Genomic DNA, 18,602 nt, shown 5'->3' on the forward strand with positions numbered 1-18,602 from the left:
TGTTGATCCTAGTGTGTGGGAACTTCATAACTTTGATATCTTCCTGATTTTGTTGAGCGGATAATCCAGCCATAAGATCAGGGGGGGGTGTTTTCTTCCTAGAAAAACTGATATAACAATGCCATTTTTTTTTCCTGCCACCTGCTTTATAGAACATGGGTATAGAGTACCTGTTCAATTCTGTTGTGGTACCATTTCATCAGATGCATAAGGTACTGATTATTTTGGATGTGGCACCTTAGTGAGCCCTGCCTTTGTTTACTTGAGGTGCTTGGCTGGTTTTCCATCAACATGATGGATTCTTGATGGTGCATCAGTGTCTGGGAATACTACACAAGATTTCTTTAATTTGCTCTAAGTAACTAGTATTTTCAGTTTAAGGATCTGTCTTTAGACATGTCATTTGGATTCACTGGATTCTCCAAGGTTCTTGCTATGGTGATGGGAGCCTTGCATGGCACAGCGCTTACCCTTTTGGGCAGCTGTCTGAGGAATGTCAAACCACTTTCTAACAATTGTTCTTACTGGTACCTGCCATAGTTGCTAGCTTTTAGGGGTCTCTGTAAACTGGAAGTAGTACTGGTTTCGTTATACACTTTTGTAATTGCTTGTGCTGGTTGCTCCTGCCCAGGAGGTCCGATTGCGTCATGAGTTGTAGAAGCAAAGATTCCTGAAAATTTGTAGTTGCTATTTGAGCCTTGGAGCTATCGGTCTTCACTATCCCCATTAGTCCCCTACTGGGCAAGGGTGTTCTGGATAGTGATGTACCATTGGTTGTAGAACCAGCATACTATATTCAGGTCTGATTTGTGCTGAACCATTTTCACCAGGCTTTGGAGTGTATTGTGACCCCTTAAAGTCTTTCAGTCTCAGGTTCATAGGTAGGTACTAGGCTAATCTGCCTGAGGGCATTTATAAGCGTAGCCAGAGTCTCTCTACCTTTCACTGAGAGACTTTCATTCCTGCCACCAGACACATTTTGGTTCTGACAAGGAATGCCTTGTGCATGTGCTGAGAAGTGTACTGGGGGACCTTCAATTGATACAGGGCAAGTGCTGCCCTTGCAAAGGGGTTTACACCAAATATAATAATTACAGATACTCTTGCTTGTTTAATCTTTTTGCCAAGAGTGCTGTGACATAAGCCTTTCCTGCTTTATTCAGGCAAACTGATTGTGGTATGATGTGCAACAGGCAGGGTGGTACATACTTGTCACCTCATTAGAGAGGTGATGGTTGTAGAAGTGCGCCATAGAATGGGGTATCACACTTGTTTTCATAGCCCTTCACATCCCTTGTGAATGTAACTGCAGACTTCTTGGACGGCGTTCATAGGTTGGTACTAGGCTATCAGCCCTAGGGCCTATACAAGCCTAGCCATAACAATTCCCTGGCTATTTCTTCCCACATTATTTACTTTCCTGGACCCCTGTCTAGCAGGGCGACTGACGTGATCCCTGGGGTGAATTTCCTTTCTCCCATCAATCGTTAAGGTTCCTCTTGAAGAGGTCCAAAGAGGCACTCTGCTTGACATGTATGGGCAATCTATTCCAGAGTCTGGGGAGTCTCTGGGTCAGGAACCTATCCCTCCAGCATGTTTTGTTTATTGTGATGACAAGGTTTAGATCCCTGGAGTGTGTAGCTCTGAGGGATTGGGATTTCTTTAAGTGTAGCATGTCCAACAGCTCTGGGTTTGACATGGCCTTGTATGTTAAGCAGAGATCGCCTCAGTAGACTATATGCGACAGAGTATAGCTGGAGTTTTTTTAAGGCGGTCAGCATAGGGCATCTGCTTTAGGCCTGTGATTCTTTTAGTGAGGTATTTCTGAGGCCTTTCCAGTTGTTGCAGATGTCTTGAGAGGTACATACCAAATGGGGCGTTGTATTCTATAATGGGTCTAATGAGGGATGAGTACAGTGGGACAATGACCTCCTTTTTTCTGGATGAAAAGCCCTTCGTGATGAGGTGTGCCACATAGAAGGATTTCCTGACTGTTGTGGCGATGTGGTTATAGAAGGTGAGACCACTGTCCACCTGTGTCCCTAAGTCTCATCACACTTTCTGTGTTTAGTGTACTGCCACCTATATGGTAATTCATGGATACATGTTTTTTCCCAAAGGGGGATAACAATACATTTCTTGGCATTGAGCTTGAGCCCATGGCTCTGGCACCAAGCATCTGTTTCTGTAAGGCACTTTTGTAGAGTATCCACATAATTTGGGGATTCAATAATGGCTCCCAGTTTGCAGTCATCTGCAAACTTTGTTAGCCAGAGTCCCTTAGTGTTGACCTCTACTTCAGAGAAGTAGATGCCAAACAAGAGCGGCCCCAGGACTGAACCCTGAGGTACTCCACTTGTCACTTGTCTGGAGCTGGATTTGGAGTCTGCTACTTTTACAGTGTGGGTTCTATCAGTAAGCCATTTAGCAACCCATTGGGTGACATAGGGATTAATGCCCAACTTAGTAAGTTTATCTATGATTCCAGAGTGGGGGATGGTGTCAAAGGCCTTGGCAAGGTCTAGATAGGCTGTGTGGACCACCTTACCCTTATCCATGGCTCTGGAGACTGATTCAAAGAAGTCAATCGGGTTCAGGAGACAAGATCGGCCCTTCACAAACCCAAACTGGGTGGAGAAGTTTTTTATGGGGGTTTCTTTACTGGGGGGTGGGATGTGGATGTTAAGGGTGATTAGCGTATGGTCAGACCTGACTAACGAAGGGGTGACCATAGGTATGGAGCATTGATTTCCCATGTTGGTAATGACCAGGTCTAGGATATTGGAGCCCCTGGTGGGACTATGGATTAGTTGATCCAGGGCGTTGGAATTTATGAATTCCAAGAACCGTTGCACAAAGGTGTTGGGACATGAGTAGTTTTCCCAGTTAATGGCAGGGTAGTTAAAATCACCCAGTATTAGGGTGTTTGGTTCTATCTTAATATTTTCCAGTATGTTTAGAAAGGTGTAGTGAGAATCTTGGGGTATGGTGGGGGATCTGTAGCAAGCTACAATTTGGATTGCAGTCTTACCTAGTGTTAGTTACACTTGGAGAATTTCAGACACATTGTGTTTGCCAACTAGCCTGGTGGTGTGAATATCCTTGGTGAATATTGACACTCCTCCACCTTTAGTGTTTCGGTCCTGGTTTGGTGGCCGAAAAGTGTGGTAAGAGTTGTAGCCTGGTATTGCAGGGGTGCTCTCTGGAGCCTTGAACCAGGTCTCTGTTACTGCACAGATATCTATGTTCTCCATTTTTAGGAGTGCCTCGAGAGTGTGCATTTTGCGGTTTAGACTTCTAGCATTGAGTAGCATTACCTTCAGATTTTGCATGCTTGTACCTGTTACGGTGGTGGTTTTGTCCTTTGAAGTTTGCCTAAAGGCACTATAGGGGCGGCAAGAGCCTGAATCCCAAGGGCGACAGGTGCAAAGCATTGTGGTCTGTCAATCATGTCATCCCAGGCAGACACATACTGGATCCCCTTTGAATGACGCCATAAGCTTAGCCAATTGTTGAAGTCAATCATTTTATCCTTATATTGTGGTATCATTCTGGGCGAAAGCAGGATGCTACTCAGAGCTAGGGTCATACCTGCCTGGGCCACATGATCCGAGAGCTCTTCCATATCTCTCTTCATGTAGTCCAGGGAGGTACGTCTCAAGTCATTCACTCCAACATGGACAATGACAGAGTCATATTTGTACTTTTGTGGAGTGACTTGAGTGCATGCGTTATGTGGCGGATCCTGGCACCCGACAGGCAGCTGACTGTAATTTTCTCCTTATTCAACCTGGTGAGAGGGACATCAGTGTGCCGGACTATAGAGTCACCTATGACTAAAGTGTTGGGTACATTGTCTTGCCTTGGGGGCTGTTGCTGGGTGGCACACTGGTGTTGTGAACTATGTGACAAATTGGTTGTGATTGGTGTTTGTTTGCGTTTCAGCTTCAGAGGTCTTTGTTGCTTGGGCAGGTTACAGTTAAGGGCCTCTGCATATGTGGATTTAGTGTTGCTATATGTGGGTGTTGGTGGTGTGGATTTAGAAGGGCTATGTGTTGCTTGAGGTGTAGTGTGGGTGTTGACCTTCTCCTCTTGACTGTTTAGCACAATCTTGGGTGGAGAGAGCTTTGCTTCCATTTTGGCTATGTAAGTGCATCTCTCACAGGTTGTAGTGTTGGGTGGTAGGAGGAGAGGATTGTCTGTGTACATGAGGCAATTGCTGCATTGTCCCAGTATGCCCAGATTCACCAGGTGGACAGGAGAAATCACCAGAAGCTGACCTTTGGACATGCCTGGTTTGGGGCTTTTTTTTTTTTTTTTCTTTGTAAAGTATAGGAGCTGTTTCCTTAGCAAGGTATTTTGCAATTATAGGCTGTTTAGTGCCTATTAATTTTTTCCTTGTTAACAAGGAGAGTTCAGTGTTTGTATGAGTTTAAGGCTTCCTAGTGCTTTCCAGCAGGTATTAGAGAAAGTGCTAGTCACAGGGATGCTTAAAGGTAAGATTGAAAAGAATGCACTCTGCAGTGTGCACTAGAGAAGTTAATGTGAAAGTAGGTAACTTGAGTTTTACCTGTTTAAAAAGTTAAGGTTTAGTGGAGAGTTACTATTTTTAAAACAGCAAGATGGATTGAAAGGGGTGGTCACTTGTATTTTGGTACTATGAAATACTGTAGGATGGCCAATAAATTTAAATAATTGAAGGGGTGGGATTTCAAAAATGATGATTTTGTGATTACTCACATAAGCCAGTGAAAGTAGAGAGAAATGAGATATATGGTCAGATTAACATAAGAGGTGGGCAACTAGAAAGACAGTGGTATTTAACAAGACAACTTAAATGGGTAGGAGGGCGGGAAAAAATTCTGCCTGACTCAGAACAGAGAGAGCTGTGGTCTCTTTTGAAGTTTTAATATGCTGTTAAAACAAAATGCAAGCAAAACACAACACAAAGTAAAGAAAACAAACTACAGTATTCAAAATATAGAAAGGCGATACAGTAATACAAAAAATAAAAGCAAACTAACCTTTCCTTCACAGCAAAGTGTAGCAGAGTCTGGATGAGCCTTTCTGGTTCTGACACTCCTGGTAGAATAAGGTTAACCTACTTGATGGATGGCTTGAAGACTTAATGTCATGAAGGAGAATGGTTGGTTGGGCTGCTCGCTTCATTAGAACAGTGGGGAGTTGGCAGTTGTTGTATTTTCATTCAAGTGGCTGGGAAAATTTTTCTAAACATTATTCTGATTTCTTTGGACCTTTTTGATTTTGATCTCCCTAATCTAGGGTGCTGGCCATTTGCATTCTTGGTCGTGGCTGCCCTGATAAATCTAACTTCATCGGTCAAGGGCATGTAGCCTCTTTGCACTGCAGTCTGCAAATGGTTTTCACCTGAATCGCACCAATTTGACCTGAAGCTGTTCTATTGTTAATGTTTCTACGATTATGGTGAATCTATGATGATAGTGAATTCTCCCCTCTTAGACCACAAAGCTCTCCCCAGGACAGGCTTGTCTTGCATTTCAAGAAGTGTTGAGACTTCATTTTTGATCCCATCTGATCAATGGCAGTTTTGAATGTCCTTACTGACTGGGTTTACTCTCCTTTGGAGCCAACTGGTTAACTGGTTTGCTCCATGTATTTGAAGTTTTCTTTTAGCCACCTTTTATTTTTGGTTACTGTTCTCTTCCCACAAAATCTTGGAGGCCATTTCAGTAGAGAAGTGACTTGACTCCATTGTGTTTCAAAGGATCAATTTTGAGAAGCTGACTTAGTTCAGCAATATACCTGCTGGGAATGCTGATGATGCTGGGAAATTTTTTAAGTTCCCTGTATCCCAGTATAGAGGTGTGCAAGCCACAGCTGGCTCAAGCTTTTTTGAACCTAACTATGAGCCACAGTTGCAAAGCTTGTGTTTTGAGTAACTTCTGGCTGTTTGAACTATTCATTCAGACCAGCCCTGTAGGTTGGGAATGTTTTCTATTGGGTCCAGTCTGCATATCTAAGCGTTGTGGTTGGGTGGATTACTGGAGAAGGTGATATCTGCCACACTGGTGAAGAGGGAGATGTCATAGGTTCATAAGGGATTACTAGCCTAATGGCTCTACGTCCCTTCCAAGGCTAGCCATTTTTACCCAATTTTGTCCTTTTTTCATTCTTCTCAACATGTGGGTTCTGGATCCGACCTTTGTATTTGACTCTGCCACATGTACTAGATTTTTGGATGCAACTCTCAATCTCCTCCCTCTATCCATAATGCTCTTTTGAGCCAACAATACTCTGATCTCATTTGCCACCATCTCATGCAGAAATGGATCCCTGTCGGAGCATTAAACTGAATTGGCCAGAAGTCTTTCAGAAGCTGACATGGATAGGATAATGGAGAAATTCCTGTAAGTTCTGATTCAGATGAGGATGATCATGGCTCCATCTCCCATGGGATCTGTGAATCTCCCATCCACTTCCCATACTGTGATGTCTCCTCCAATCTGTCCACCGGTTTCCAAGCCCTTGGATCCAGGAGCCTGGAGAGCATCAGTCTCTGATTTCAAGACTACTAGGTCTTGGTCTCTGGCCTCTGACTAGTGCCACTGTGGTTCCATTGTCTCAGGAGGAGTCAGACAATGTACTGGATCCAGGTGGGTTGGGATACACTCCTATGTTGTTAAAGCTGTCCTTGTCCCTCTGAACTTCAGGATTGGCTCAGATCTGACTCCTTCCTCCAGGCATGGATCTGGGCAGGGTCAGGGCTTGTCGGCTAGTGTTTTTCAGGTCTGATGCATTCAGCCATGGCTTCTCCTGATCATTTGGCTCCTAGAAGTAGAAGACTACTTTCTGTCAATCAAGGGATTCGACTACTCTTTCCTCATTTGGTCCTACATCCCTTCTCCCTTCGGGTCGAAGCTTTGAGCATATCACAGCTACTCCACAGGGACAGTCAGTACTTTGAAGCACCTGGACAGTCCCCACTGAGGAGCATCTTCCCTTGGAGTACCTCTCCAGATCATCCCACTGAAGAGGTTCCCCGAAAGAGAACATGCAAAAAGAGACTTATTCCCCTATGAAATATCTCATTAAGGATACAGACTTAAATGGTTGCAGAACTCTGTATAGGTGTGGCATGACACTGACGAAAGAGCAGTTCAAACTGCTGTGATCTCACAAGTGTTGCCAAATGATGTAAAATGTATTATTTTGGGAACTGTATATCTAGGGATAAAGAGCAGGGAGATGCTGTTAAATGAATGTCCATAATAGAAGCTTATTACTTCGGCATTAAACTCCTGCTTTCAAGATTCTGCCTGTCTAGGTCACTCCATCCTGGGAAGTTTCAGTGATACTTGGAAGATATTTGCAACCATTGCAGACTGTTAAGGCCATCTTGGAGCAAGTTCTGATACATTTGCAAGTACTGTGCTGATTGAAAGCCCTCTGCAGTTTTTACCAGATAACCACATATTGTAGGTATGTGGAAAGCGTGTTTTTCTTTTTTGTCTGTCAAGTCTTCAACTGAGTTTCCATAATAAACTAAACGGCTAGCTCAGGAGGTTGAGTGACCAAGATCCTTTCTAGTTTTTTGTAGTGTTCTGCATTGTTTAGATTACCATATTTTATGAACTGTCTAATACTCTTACTCTAAAGCCCCTCAAAATATGCTCTACTGTGTATTTTATAGTACTTGTATTTACAATGGTGGTATAAAATGCGGAACACAAGGATCAATACGTTTACATTATTTTACTTTCTCATTCTGTGGTAAGTAGAGAGATGCACAAGATTTAAATTTTATTTTCTTTGTATTTTTTTTATTCAGATGCATTTTCATCTGATGTCTGCATGTTCAGTGTTTGTGAAACATGCAATAGTGTATACATTGAAATATGTGAAATTACAGTTTCTAAAACTTGTAATGTGTCGTATACAAGCAAAATGGAAAATGTGACTTAGGGAATCCAAAGGGGTACAATGGAAAACTGTACAGTATTTTGTGTGTGTATATGTACGTTTGCACGTATGTGTATATAATCATATATATATATATATATATATATATATATATATATATATATATATATATATATATATATATATATATATATATATATTTGCATGTGATTTAAAACCTTGACAGAGGCCAAACCTTGAATAACATTTGTAGGTAAAGTTAAATAGCAAATCATGAGCTAATTGACTTGTCCACAATAGCTGTTGGTTCATATGGTTGGTATAGAATTGAGATGCTTTTAAACCAAAAATCAATAGTTGGAGTTGATCACCCAGCGAAACTAATAAGCTCAGGGATTTAAGCTGGCCTCCACACTTGTGGTGTGTGGCTGTATCGCTTCAGTTTTAGGCGAGTTGTGTTTTACTGTTTTAACGTAAGTGAAGGATTGATGCATCATTTCAGGAATGGTGGATGTAGCTGGACAGGAGTTTCCAGCTGTAACAAGGGCAACCTACAGAACATAAAAGGATTAAATGAATTTGCATATGAATAAACACTTGGCTCCACATTTCAGTGGCTTATAAAAAGAGGAGACCTGGTAGTTTACTAGGTTTTAGTAAACTGTTAATCCCAAAACAGGAGATTGGTTTATTCATAAGGTGTCTAGGTTCTGGAATTCTTATTGTATAAACTTCAGTCACAGGTAGCTTATTTCTTGCCAAGGAAATGGTTACGTAATCAAGGTTACAGGGCAAGAAGGACAGACATTTTGCTGCTAAACTCCAGATCTGAAGTAGGGACTTCATTTGTCAGCAGCCTGTGGGTCTTGGATTCGATATCGGATCCGAGCAGGCAACTTGTTTCATAGCTAATGGATCCGAGCTCCTAGCTCCTCCCCTTGCCCATAATCCCCTGCCAACCCTCCATGACCTCAGATCTGGTTTGCCGTGCTTGTGGATGGCTGGATTCCTTTGAGCTCTTAGCGAATTTGTCAGGAAGTGTGATTTTATTTAACTTTCCTCTATAGTTAAATTAGTGTGTAAGTCAGGTGCCCTGTATTTTATATTTTTTTACATAGTTTTTTCCCTCCCTTCGCTGGTCGTTAGTGAGTGTGTGTGTGTGTGTGTGTGTTTTGGGGCCTGTGTGTTTGTGTAGCATGGCTGAGGCCCCGAAAGCCATTTTTTCAAAATGTACAGTGTGTGGCCATAAGCTCTCCCCGGCTGATGGCCACACTCGGTGCCTTGGGGTTGAACACCTCATCTCGGGCTGTACCATTTGTGCAGCGTTCAACCCCAGGGCACTGAAAGAGCAGAGGTCAAAGCTGGTCCTGGCGGGACTTTTGTCCCCGGACTCTGCTCCGGCCTCCGCTGCTCCTGTGGCACTACCACAGGCTGTGGTCATTGCCACTCCTGCCCCCCTTCCTCCGGCTGGGACTCAAACACCCGCTAAAGCGCCGGAGGACAGGGAGGCTAGGAGGGAGAAACTGAGGGAGAAGCACCACAAGCGGCGGGCCGGGGCCTCCGCTTCGGCCCCGCCAGCTAAGCGGGCTTCTCCCTTCACTGCTTCTAGGTCTCCTCCTCAGCTCTGATCTCCTCCTTGCTTCTCGCCAGGGCCCGAGGAGGAGGAGGCCCGATCTCCATCGAGGTCATTGAGGTGGCATTCCAGGCCTGCCTCGGTGGCCTCATCTAGATCAACTTTCAGCATGTCAGATGCAGACTTGGACCGGATGCGAAGATTCATCCAGGCCCAGCTGCAGATGGGAGTGCTCTTGCCCCACCCCCCTTTGGGGGGGGGGAGCTCGACACTCTTTTTCACTCCAATTGCTCCTTCTCCGACCCGCTACCCGGGTTCGGAGCGTTCGGAGCCGAGCAGCGTCTGAGCCGGGGGTGGGTCTGTGCCGACAGTACTTGGTACTTCGGATCCGACCCTGCCCTCGTCTGTCGGATCCGACCTCTCTGAGCCGTGGGCCGAGCTTTGGATCCGAGGGATTCAGTGTGCCTTCGGCTCCGTCCAGGTCGGAGCGCACTGGTACTTCAGTTCCGATGATCCCTTCATCGGATCCGAGTGGGAGCCGGCTCTCTGAGCCCAGGGAGAGCGGTTCCCCCTCTGCCTTCGATGTAGTGGAGAGGGCTCTGTCGGGAGCATCTGGATCCCCGGCCCTTGTCTCGGCTCCACCCTGCACTCCCTCTCTGCTGGGCCAGGCTTCCATCACCCGGCCTCAGGGACAGCCTGCTTCAATGTCCCAGGTTGTTCCATTGGAACAGGATGTTGCTGGCGAGACCTCCTCGGGACAGCCCCCCCGAGGAAGTGCCTCGCAAGCACAAGTGCAAGAGGAGGCACGTGGACTCCCCTGAGTCCTTAACTGAGGACACGGACTTGGATGAAGGGGAAGGCTCCCCAAGATCACCCCCTGAGGATGTCTCCTTTGGAGACATCATGGAAATGCTTAGGATCAGAGGTGGGTGGTCTGCCCCCAAGGCTTCCTCCGACTAGTCCGTGTTTCTGGAGGCATTCGAAGCAGACCTGTCTACCTCTTGGGTGTCCCCTCCGGCTGACCCCCTGGTGGACCTTATTACCACCAGGGCGTGGAAGGACCCGGACACCGTGGAGCCAGTCCCAAAATGCCCGGACAGGATACTGAGCCCCCCCACAGACCGGTCACACTGGAGCAAGGGTCCCCCCGTAGATGCCATGTTGACGGCGGCAGCCACGAAGAGGGAACTAGCTCAGGAGAGCCCCTCAGTCCATCCACCGAGCAAGGAGTCCCGCTCGATGGATCGCTTAGGGAAGCGAGTTTTTAGTTCAGTGACCTTTTCGGTAAGGTCTCTGTACTATATGGCACATGTCATCAGAATGCAGCGGGATCTTATCAAAGAATACGCTGCCCCCCCGAGTCCATGTCGGCAGAGGACAAACAATTGTACTCCACCCGAATGGCCACTCTGAGATCCATTTCAAATACCTCTATGCGGCTATTGTCCCACTCCACCGAGGGAGCCGCTAGAGCTAGCGGAGCGGGCTTAGTTATGAGAAGTCAGGCCTGGCTCAGTCATTGTGACTTTGCGGAGCCCTTTAAAGTGTCCTTTGTGAACGCCCCTTTCGATGGTTCTGCCCTGTTTGGCAAAACGGTTCACGAGACACCTGTCCAGAGCGAGAAGGATGCTCCTCTGCTCCCCAGCGGTCCTTTTCGAAGAACCAAAAGGGTCAGAAGAAGATGTGGTTCCGGAAATCGCAACATTCCCAATCCGCTCCAGACAACCAGTCCTTCCGTGGCAGAGGAGGACAGGGAGGATGCCGCCCCAGGGGCAGAGGGGCTAGGAGGAACTTTGGGTCCAGAGAACCTTTCTCTGATCGGCCCATGCAGCAGCCCTGAAGGGTTGCCCGACTGCTCCACTCTGGAGGAAGTCGGGGGGGGGGCACTTCTCTGAGCACCTAGCGGCATGGGAGTCCATCACGACAGACCGCTGGGTGCTTCAAATTATATCCAGAGGATACAAAACCCCATTACTTCATGTCCCCAAATTCAAGAACCTCCCCGATGTACCATCCGATCAGAGGGAGGCTGCAGCCGCAGAGATTCAGCAACTGCTAAGAAAGAGCCATCCAGCCCATCCCCCAAGACCAGCTCTGATTAGGGTTCTACTCCAGGTTCTTCTTGGTGCCAAAAAAGACGGGGGACTCTAGACCAATTCTAGACTTGTCCCGTTTGAACCTGTCGGTAACCAAGGAAAAATTCCGAATGATCACTCTTCAATCTATTCTTCCCCTTCTAAGGGAGAACGATTGGATGTGCTCTATAGACCTCAAGGATGCGTACTACTACATTCTAATGGACAGACTATCCTGGAGGTTCCTCCGCTTCCGGCTGGGAGCCAGTCACTACCAGTTCAGGGTCCTTCCCTTTGGCCTCACCACAGCCCCCAGGGTCTTCACCAAGGTATTGGCAGTGGTAGCGGCCCACCTGACACTCCAGGGAATGCAGGTCTTCCCGTACCTGGACGACTGGCTCCTGACCGCCCCAACAAGGCATCTACTTTGCTCAGCCAGAGATTTCTTTCTCCGCCTAGCCCCCCAGTTGGGCATCACCATCAATGCCGACAAATCCTTTCTGGCCCCGACACAAGTCATAGAGTTTATAGGAGCCAGAATAGACACCAGAGATCTACGAGCCTTTCTGACATCGGAACGACGGAATTTGCAACTTCATGTGCGGGCCATCCTCCAGTCAGAAGCTCCACCAGCGGAATTGGTCCTGTGGGCGCTGGGCTCCATGGCGGCAGCGATAACACTCCTTCCATGCGCCCATCTGAACATGCGGGTACTGCAGTGGACCCTTCTAGTACAATGGTCCTTTCTGTCCTTTCCTCTCCATCACCCTATCGCTATCAGCAAGGCTTGCAGGAGGGCCCTATTATGGTGGTTCCATGCTCCGGATCTCCATACGGGCCGACCCTTCTGCACCTCTCCCCCTCTCGCCACGGTGACCAAGGACGCCTCCCGCCTCGGGTGGGGGGGGGGCATTTTTCGGGCAGGACCGTTCAAGGCACGTGGAACAATACAGAGACCTCCCTGCATATCAGCGTTCTGGAGATGAGAGCGGTGTTGTACGCGTTGCAAGCACTTCAGAATCTCCTCCCCGTAGGAACGATTGCAATTCAGTCGGACAACATGTCTGTTGTCTGGTACATCAACAAACAGGGGGGAACCAGGTCTTACCCTCTGCCGCGAAGCCATAAGAGTATGGGAATGGAGGTCTTACCCTCTATGCCACGAAGCCATGAGAGTGTGGGAATGGGTGATTTCCACCAACTGCTTTCTGATTGCAATGCACATTCTGGGGCGGGCCAACATCCTAGTGGACAAACTCAGCCGCACCCTTCTTACCCCTTACGAGTGGTCTCTCAACCAACTAGTAGCGAAGCAGATATTCGCAATGCCTCTCCCTCAAACACTAAATGCGACAATTTCTTCGCTCTTGATTTTCCCCCTCCAGGGGAAACCCCAAGAGACGCTCTGGTGAATGCTTGGCCGCCCGGTCTACTTTATGCCTATTCTCCTCTACCCCTGATGCTGCAGCTTTTACAGAAAGCCTCGCGGTTGGGGAGCAGGATGATCCTCATTGCCCCATTCTGGCCTCGGTAAATTTGGTTCCCTTACCTGTGGTCTCACCTAGTGAATCCCCCTTGGATTCTGGATCTAATCTCCCATCCGTCGGGCTTACCGACCCCAAATCTGGACAGTCTGAAGCTGACAGCTTGGTTGCTCCAGTTCCACTCCTAGTTAGGACTCCCGGTATCTCTTCACCAGTCAAAGCCATCCTCGTGGCAGCGCACAAACCTTCCACCAGGAAAGTGTACCGCAGTAAATGGAAACGTTTGTCCGTCTGGGCGGAGCATCATAATCTAGATCCCTTTATGGCTCCTCTTCCATCCATACTAGACTTCCTAACAAAACTTTTTCAGGAAGGCGCTAGTTGCTCAACTGTTATAGTACAATTGGCTGCCATCTCCCATTACCATGTGGGACATGACACAGGGCCCTTGATGTCGGCCAGATTGTGTAAAACCTTTCTCAAGGGCACCTTTTTGCTTAGACGCCCTATAAAAGAAGCCGTACCCCCTTGGGATCTTTCACTAGTTCTTCAAGCCTTGACTGCTCCTCCATTTGAACCTGCCGCTTCAGTGGATCTCAAATACTTGTCCTGGAAAACAGCATTCCTTGTAGCCATTTCTTTAGCGAAAAGAGTTTCGGAGCTTCAAGCTCTTTCTGTGAAACCTCCTTACTTGATCTTTCATCCGGACAGTTTACCTCAGGACCATTCCCTCCTTCCTTCCCAAAATAGCATCAGTAACCGATATAAATCAATCCATAAATCTACCGGTCTTCTTTCCTAAATATCAGAATAAAGGAGAGTACAAGCTGCATTCATTAGATGTTCATAGGCAGCTGCGTTTTTATACTCGTAGAACCGCTGGTCACAGGCAATCCGACCAGCTGTTCATTTCCTTTGCCAAATTTAATTTGAGGAAAGCAGTATCAAAAATCTCCCTGTCACGCTGGATTTCCCAATGTATTCTGTTAGCGTACCAAGCTTCTGGGAGACCCGCACCTGAAGGAGTGCGCGCACATTCCACTCGTTCCATCTCTACTTCTGCGGCCTTCAAATCTAGTGTTCCATTGGATGATATTTGTTCGGCAGCCACTTGGGCCTCATTTCATACCTTTATTAACCACTACAAACTGGACGTAATTTCTAGAGGGAGAGCATCCTTTGGCTCTGCGGTGCTCCGCAATATCCTTCCATGATGGCCACCCAAAATTCTGGTAGCTGGGGACTCTGTCCCACAGGTTGCTGACAAATGAAGTCCCTACTTCAGATTAAGAAGTTATGTACTCACCATAACGTTCCATCTGAGTAGGTGGCTTCATTTGTCTGCAACCATCCCCCCCTCCTTCCCCCTGGCCTTCAGTGGATCTATGTGAGTTGTTTTATTGGAATACCCTTATTGGGTACCTATAGAGGGGCAAACTTGATCTGAGGTCATGGAGGGTTGGCAGGGGATTATGGGTGAGGGGAGGAGCTAGGAGCTCGGATCCATTAGCTATGAAACAAGTTGCCGGCTCGGATCCGATATCGGAACCAAGACCCACAGGTTGCAGACAAATGAAGCCACCTACCCGGATGGAACGTTATGGTGAGTACATAACTTCTTATTTTAATATTTGCTAACATCCTACATTCTTTCTGTGCTAAGCCTGCTAAAATGTGACAAAATACTAGGCCTTTGAAGACGAGTCAAGTAATCTTGTGGATAGATTTTGGGTGGTTTAGTTAGTTCAATTGCTTTCCAGGTTTTGATGCAGCATTTTTATTAGTATTGTAGAAATGTAATTGTATGCGTCTCCTTTCATCAGGAGGGTTTGCAAAAGTGAAACTTGCTCGTCACATTGCCACAGGCGAAAAAGTAGCAATCAAGATAGTGGACAAGACTTCTCTTGGGGTGAGTTGGAACATTATCTCTACAGACCTTTTTTATTGAACATGCACATGGAACTAATGAGCAGAATAAAAGCTGTTTTAGTTATAAAATTTTAGAACTGCTAATATCAAGTAGGAGGATAATGCACATGTTTAAATAAGTTAGCATTACTACCCTGATCCTTTAGTTTAGTGTAATGAAATTTGTTGCACTTACTAGTATCCCAGTGCTCTATGGTTAGTAGCAGCAGAAACCTGTGTCACTGGGAGAACATGCAAAATGTTTCTTCCTGAAAACTTGAAATTGGATTAGATGTCTGCAAATATTAATGCCAAAATGAGTATAAAGTTTATTGCTGTAGTTTCTTAAATACTTGATCTGTAGCAAATCGGGTAACTTTTTATAAAAAAAAAAAAAAAGACTATCCATTTTATTCGATATTTTTTGCTCCATGTTAGACATCTTGTGAATTAAACCTTGTTCTAAAGGCATTAATAGTTTTTTCTTCCAAAAGTTGGTATTTTGTTATCTGATAGCAGTGTGAAGCTTTTAAGAAAATGCTTTTCCTGCTTGCATCTATATCTGGTTAGTATGCATTTGATTTTCTAATATGTGGGTTTTTAAGTTGAGACCGGTATTTCTACTGGAAGGAAAACATTTCAGTTAATGGCAATGTTCCTTCTAAGTTTTGAGCATTGGAGCTCTAAAGGGAGTAGACTGAGGTGAGAGGAAGTCTGGTAAGTGTCTGATAGTTCAAAATGGGTACAGACAAATGATATTCCTCTTGTGCGTTTAGTCAGTGATAATTTTCTTCAATGAAATGTTAGTTATGAGAACTTTAGGTTGGATAGCTTGAACTAATATGCCACGGTCAGGAGTATCTCAAGTTTGTGTCTTAAAAATTACATGGATAATTCTTCAGGCAGCGGGTACAAAAGTGCTTTAATCAGGAAAGACCAATGCTTCTGACTACAAAGTCTAAAAATACCTCCGCACCTAGACCACTATCCACTACTTCTGCTTTATCAACTCACCCACTGCTACTTTTTACCTTTAACTACCCTCTCATTTGATAAATTACTTCTATACTTGCACAGAATATACATATACATTTATCAATAATTGTATAAATGCCATTCCTGTATTAGAGGTGGAATTTGTTTACTTCAACCATGTATTATATTATAGTATGATTTAATACTGTGTACTGTGCTGTAATTGTACTGTTTTACTTTTGTTTTATGTTCTTATTTACCATAAAAATGTTATGGTTTGGCTGAGTGTCAGGATGTTAGATTTGGGTGTTAATGGATCTGGTTTCATTTTCCGGTCAGGATAATTTATTGCCAACTTCACCCTGTAAATGACTGCTCAATGACAACTTGCGTGTGTGTCTGCATGTGAAACTAAAGGGCCTACACATTTTCACTGAATGTATCCTATCCAAATCCATAATAAAGAACTGTGGGGGGTGTGTGGGTCTACTTTGATTCACTGAATTTCAATTCACCCTCAATCGCTGAAAGCTCAAATCACTGCATACTCATTTCACTGTATGCAAGTACTGTTGTACTATTAAAATGTATATGCCCTTTTCTGCACTGTAGTGGGGTCCTGGAGTTTAGTATGTTGGTATATATAGTTGGGGGGGGGGTGGAGTGCACAGCCCGCCCACCTAATTGGCTTTTATGTTTTTAGGAATCTCATTTCACTGAAGGCTAACAATATAAAGCCAAAAGTAGAGTGTGTGTGTGTGTGTGTGTGTGTGTGTGTGTGTGTGTGTGTGTGTGTGTGTGTGTAAAATACACCTACATAATATACATGGCTGTGGCCCTAAACATAAAAGGAAATAGGACATACCTGCCTGGTTCCTCTGTTCAAGCACAACTTGTCAGAGGAAGTGTCTTCTCTCACCTTTTAATGTATTCTCCTAATTAACTCTCATTTTATCGAGGAAGGCAAATGCTTTCATTGCCATAATCATGAAATCCCAGCTGTGACAGTAGCTTTCTCTGCTTCAAGAACTACCAGCAGTGTTTTCTTACATTCTGCTTCTCTCTAAATCCTTGCAGTAAAGTCACATGTTTGCTTCCTCTACACAACTACTTTGATCCACATCTGTGTATTTATTTATGTAACCCCTTTACCATTCTCTTAGCTGATGTCACCTTTTTCCAATTGTGGTTTAAAATTTGAAATGGGTCTGTCTCTGAAAGGTCTTCCTCTTGGGCAATACAGCCACCACTACTACCTAGAGCTGGTGCTTCCACTTATTTGTGTTACAGAAGTTAGGAGGGAAGAAACAATATTTAAGAGTATCTATCTATTCCTGGAGTCTTCCCTGGTTGGTTATGCATCCATTGTTCTCATTTCTTCCTATCTGAAATGGTGAGCCTTATACTCTAACCTTGGCATAATTACGTTTTCCATGAATGTCTCAGTTTTGTGCCTGTTTTCTTGGTTTGTATAAGCAGTGGAGGGAGTGTAAATCTGTTGGACACCTTTAGTATTCTTGTCATAGGCTTGTTTGGTGAGAACCCTTTCTGTTCCTGAAGTCATTGTGCTAATTATCTATCTATTGCTCTGGTGTGATCATAAACTAATTGCTTAATAAACTTTTAACTTGTGCATACAGTCTGAATACTACCTTATTCTCCCTTTAGCACCCGCACTTCTCTTGTTCTGTGAAATTTCCCTTCAGGTTTTTTGAAGTTTGTCAACCCCTTTGATTGCTTCTCTCTCTGAATTTCTCAGTAGCTCAGCAGGTAGCACACTTGCCTCTGCTGCAGAGGGCTGTGGTTCCTAGTACCACACCATTAATTCTCCACTACTTGCAGTGCAATTCTCCACTACTTGCAGTGCAGCAAAACCAATGAGACATTTAAACCTGAGGTCCCTTCTGTCTGAGGTAGTGGTGGCTCAGGTGGATGTAGAAGGATTCCATGCACTTAGAGGAGTTCTTTTATATACAAAAAGAGCTCTTGTTTACAAAACACTTACATATTTACAAATGTCCAAATATATAGATAATGAAAACCTATTTACAATCGTACTAAAGTTTCATCCCTATTACACCCCACTCCTTTTTCCTGAACAATAATCTGATTACTTAATATTGTTGCCAAAATCCCATTTACCATTAAACATAATTTTATTATTTTTTTCATTCCACATAAGACTCTATGTAAAATAACTCTCTTCTTATTCTTTTAACATTTTTGCTTCTCTTAGGATATCCATATTTAATCATAGCCGCGTTTATTTTATCCATTTCTTTTGTCCTTAAATCATCTTTAGTTTTCCCCATAACTTTTCTTACATTTCAAAAAAACATGTTTTGTAGTTTGACAAAATGGAAAGTAATATGTCTCTTAATACCAGCACATTCCATTTCCTTTTACTGAAAAATATTCTAGTAGTTTCCACAATAAAGTCTTGACATTGTGTTTTCTGGTTACACCATTTGCTTCTTTTTATGGATTTATTCTTCTGTTACATTTTCCCATGGTTTTCCATACTAATTTCATTACTTCTTTCTATATCCATTTTCGTTTTCCACAAACTTTTTACACTTAAACTTCAATTTTTGTACTAATCTCTCCTCTTTAATGTATCCATTTAACTTTTTGTACAAATTTAATGAAGCCGCGTATACCCTTGGTTAACTGATCCTCCTTTCT

At 44.6% G+C, this 18,602-nt stretch overlaps 1 protein-coding gene across 1 annotated transcript in view; it reads left to right on the forward strand.

The window, feature by feature from the left end:
- Positions 1-18,602, forward strand: part of MELK (maternal embryonic leucine zipper kinase) — a gene marked incomplete in the record, with an annotated part of 949,965 nt that overhangs the window by 55,584 nt on the left and 875,779 nt on the right. The window contains 1 exon segment of the mRNA XM_044058955.1: positions 14,858-14,943. Within this exon segment, the coding sequence (XP_043914890.1) occupies positions 14,858-14,943 (86 nt within the window).

Source organism: Protopterus annectens, chromosome 17.part0, assembly GCF_019279795.1.
Source record: "Protopterus annectens isolate FY-2018-M chromosome 17.part0, PAN1.0, whole genome shotgun sequence".
Lineage (NCBI taxonomy): Eukaryota > Metazoa > Chordata > Ceratodontiformes > Protopteridae > Protopterus > Protopterus annectens.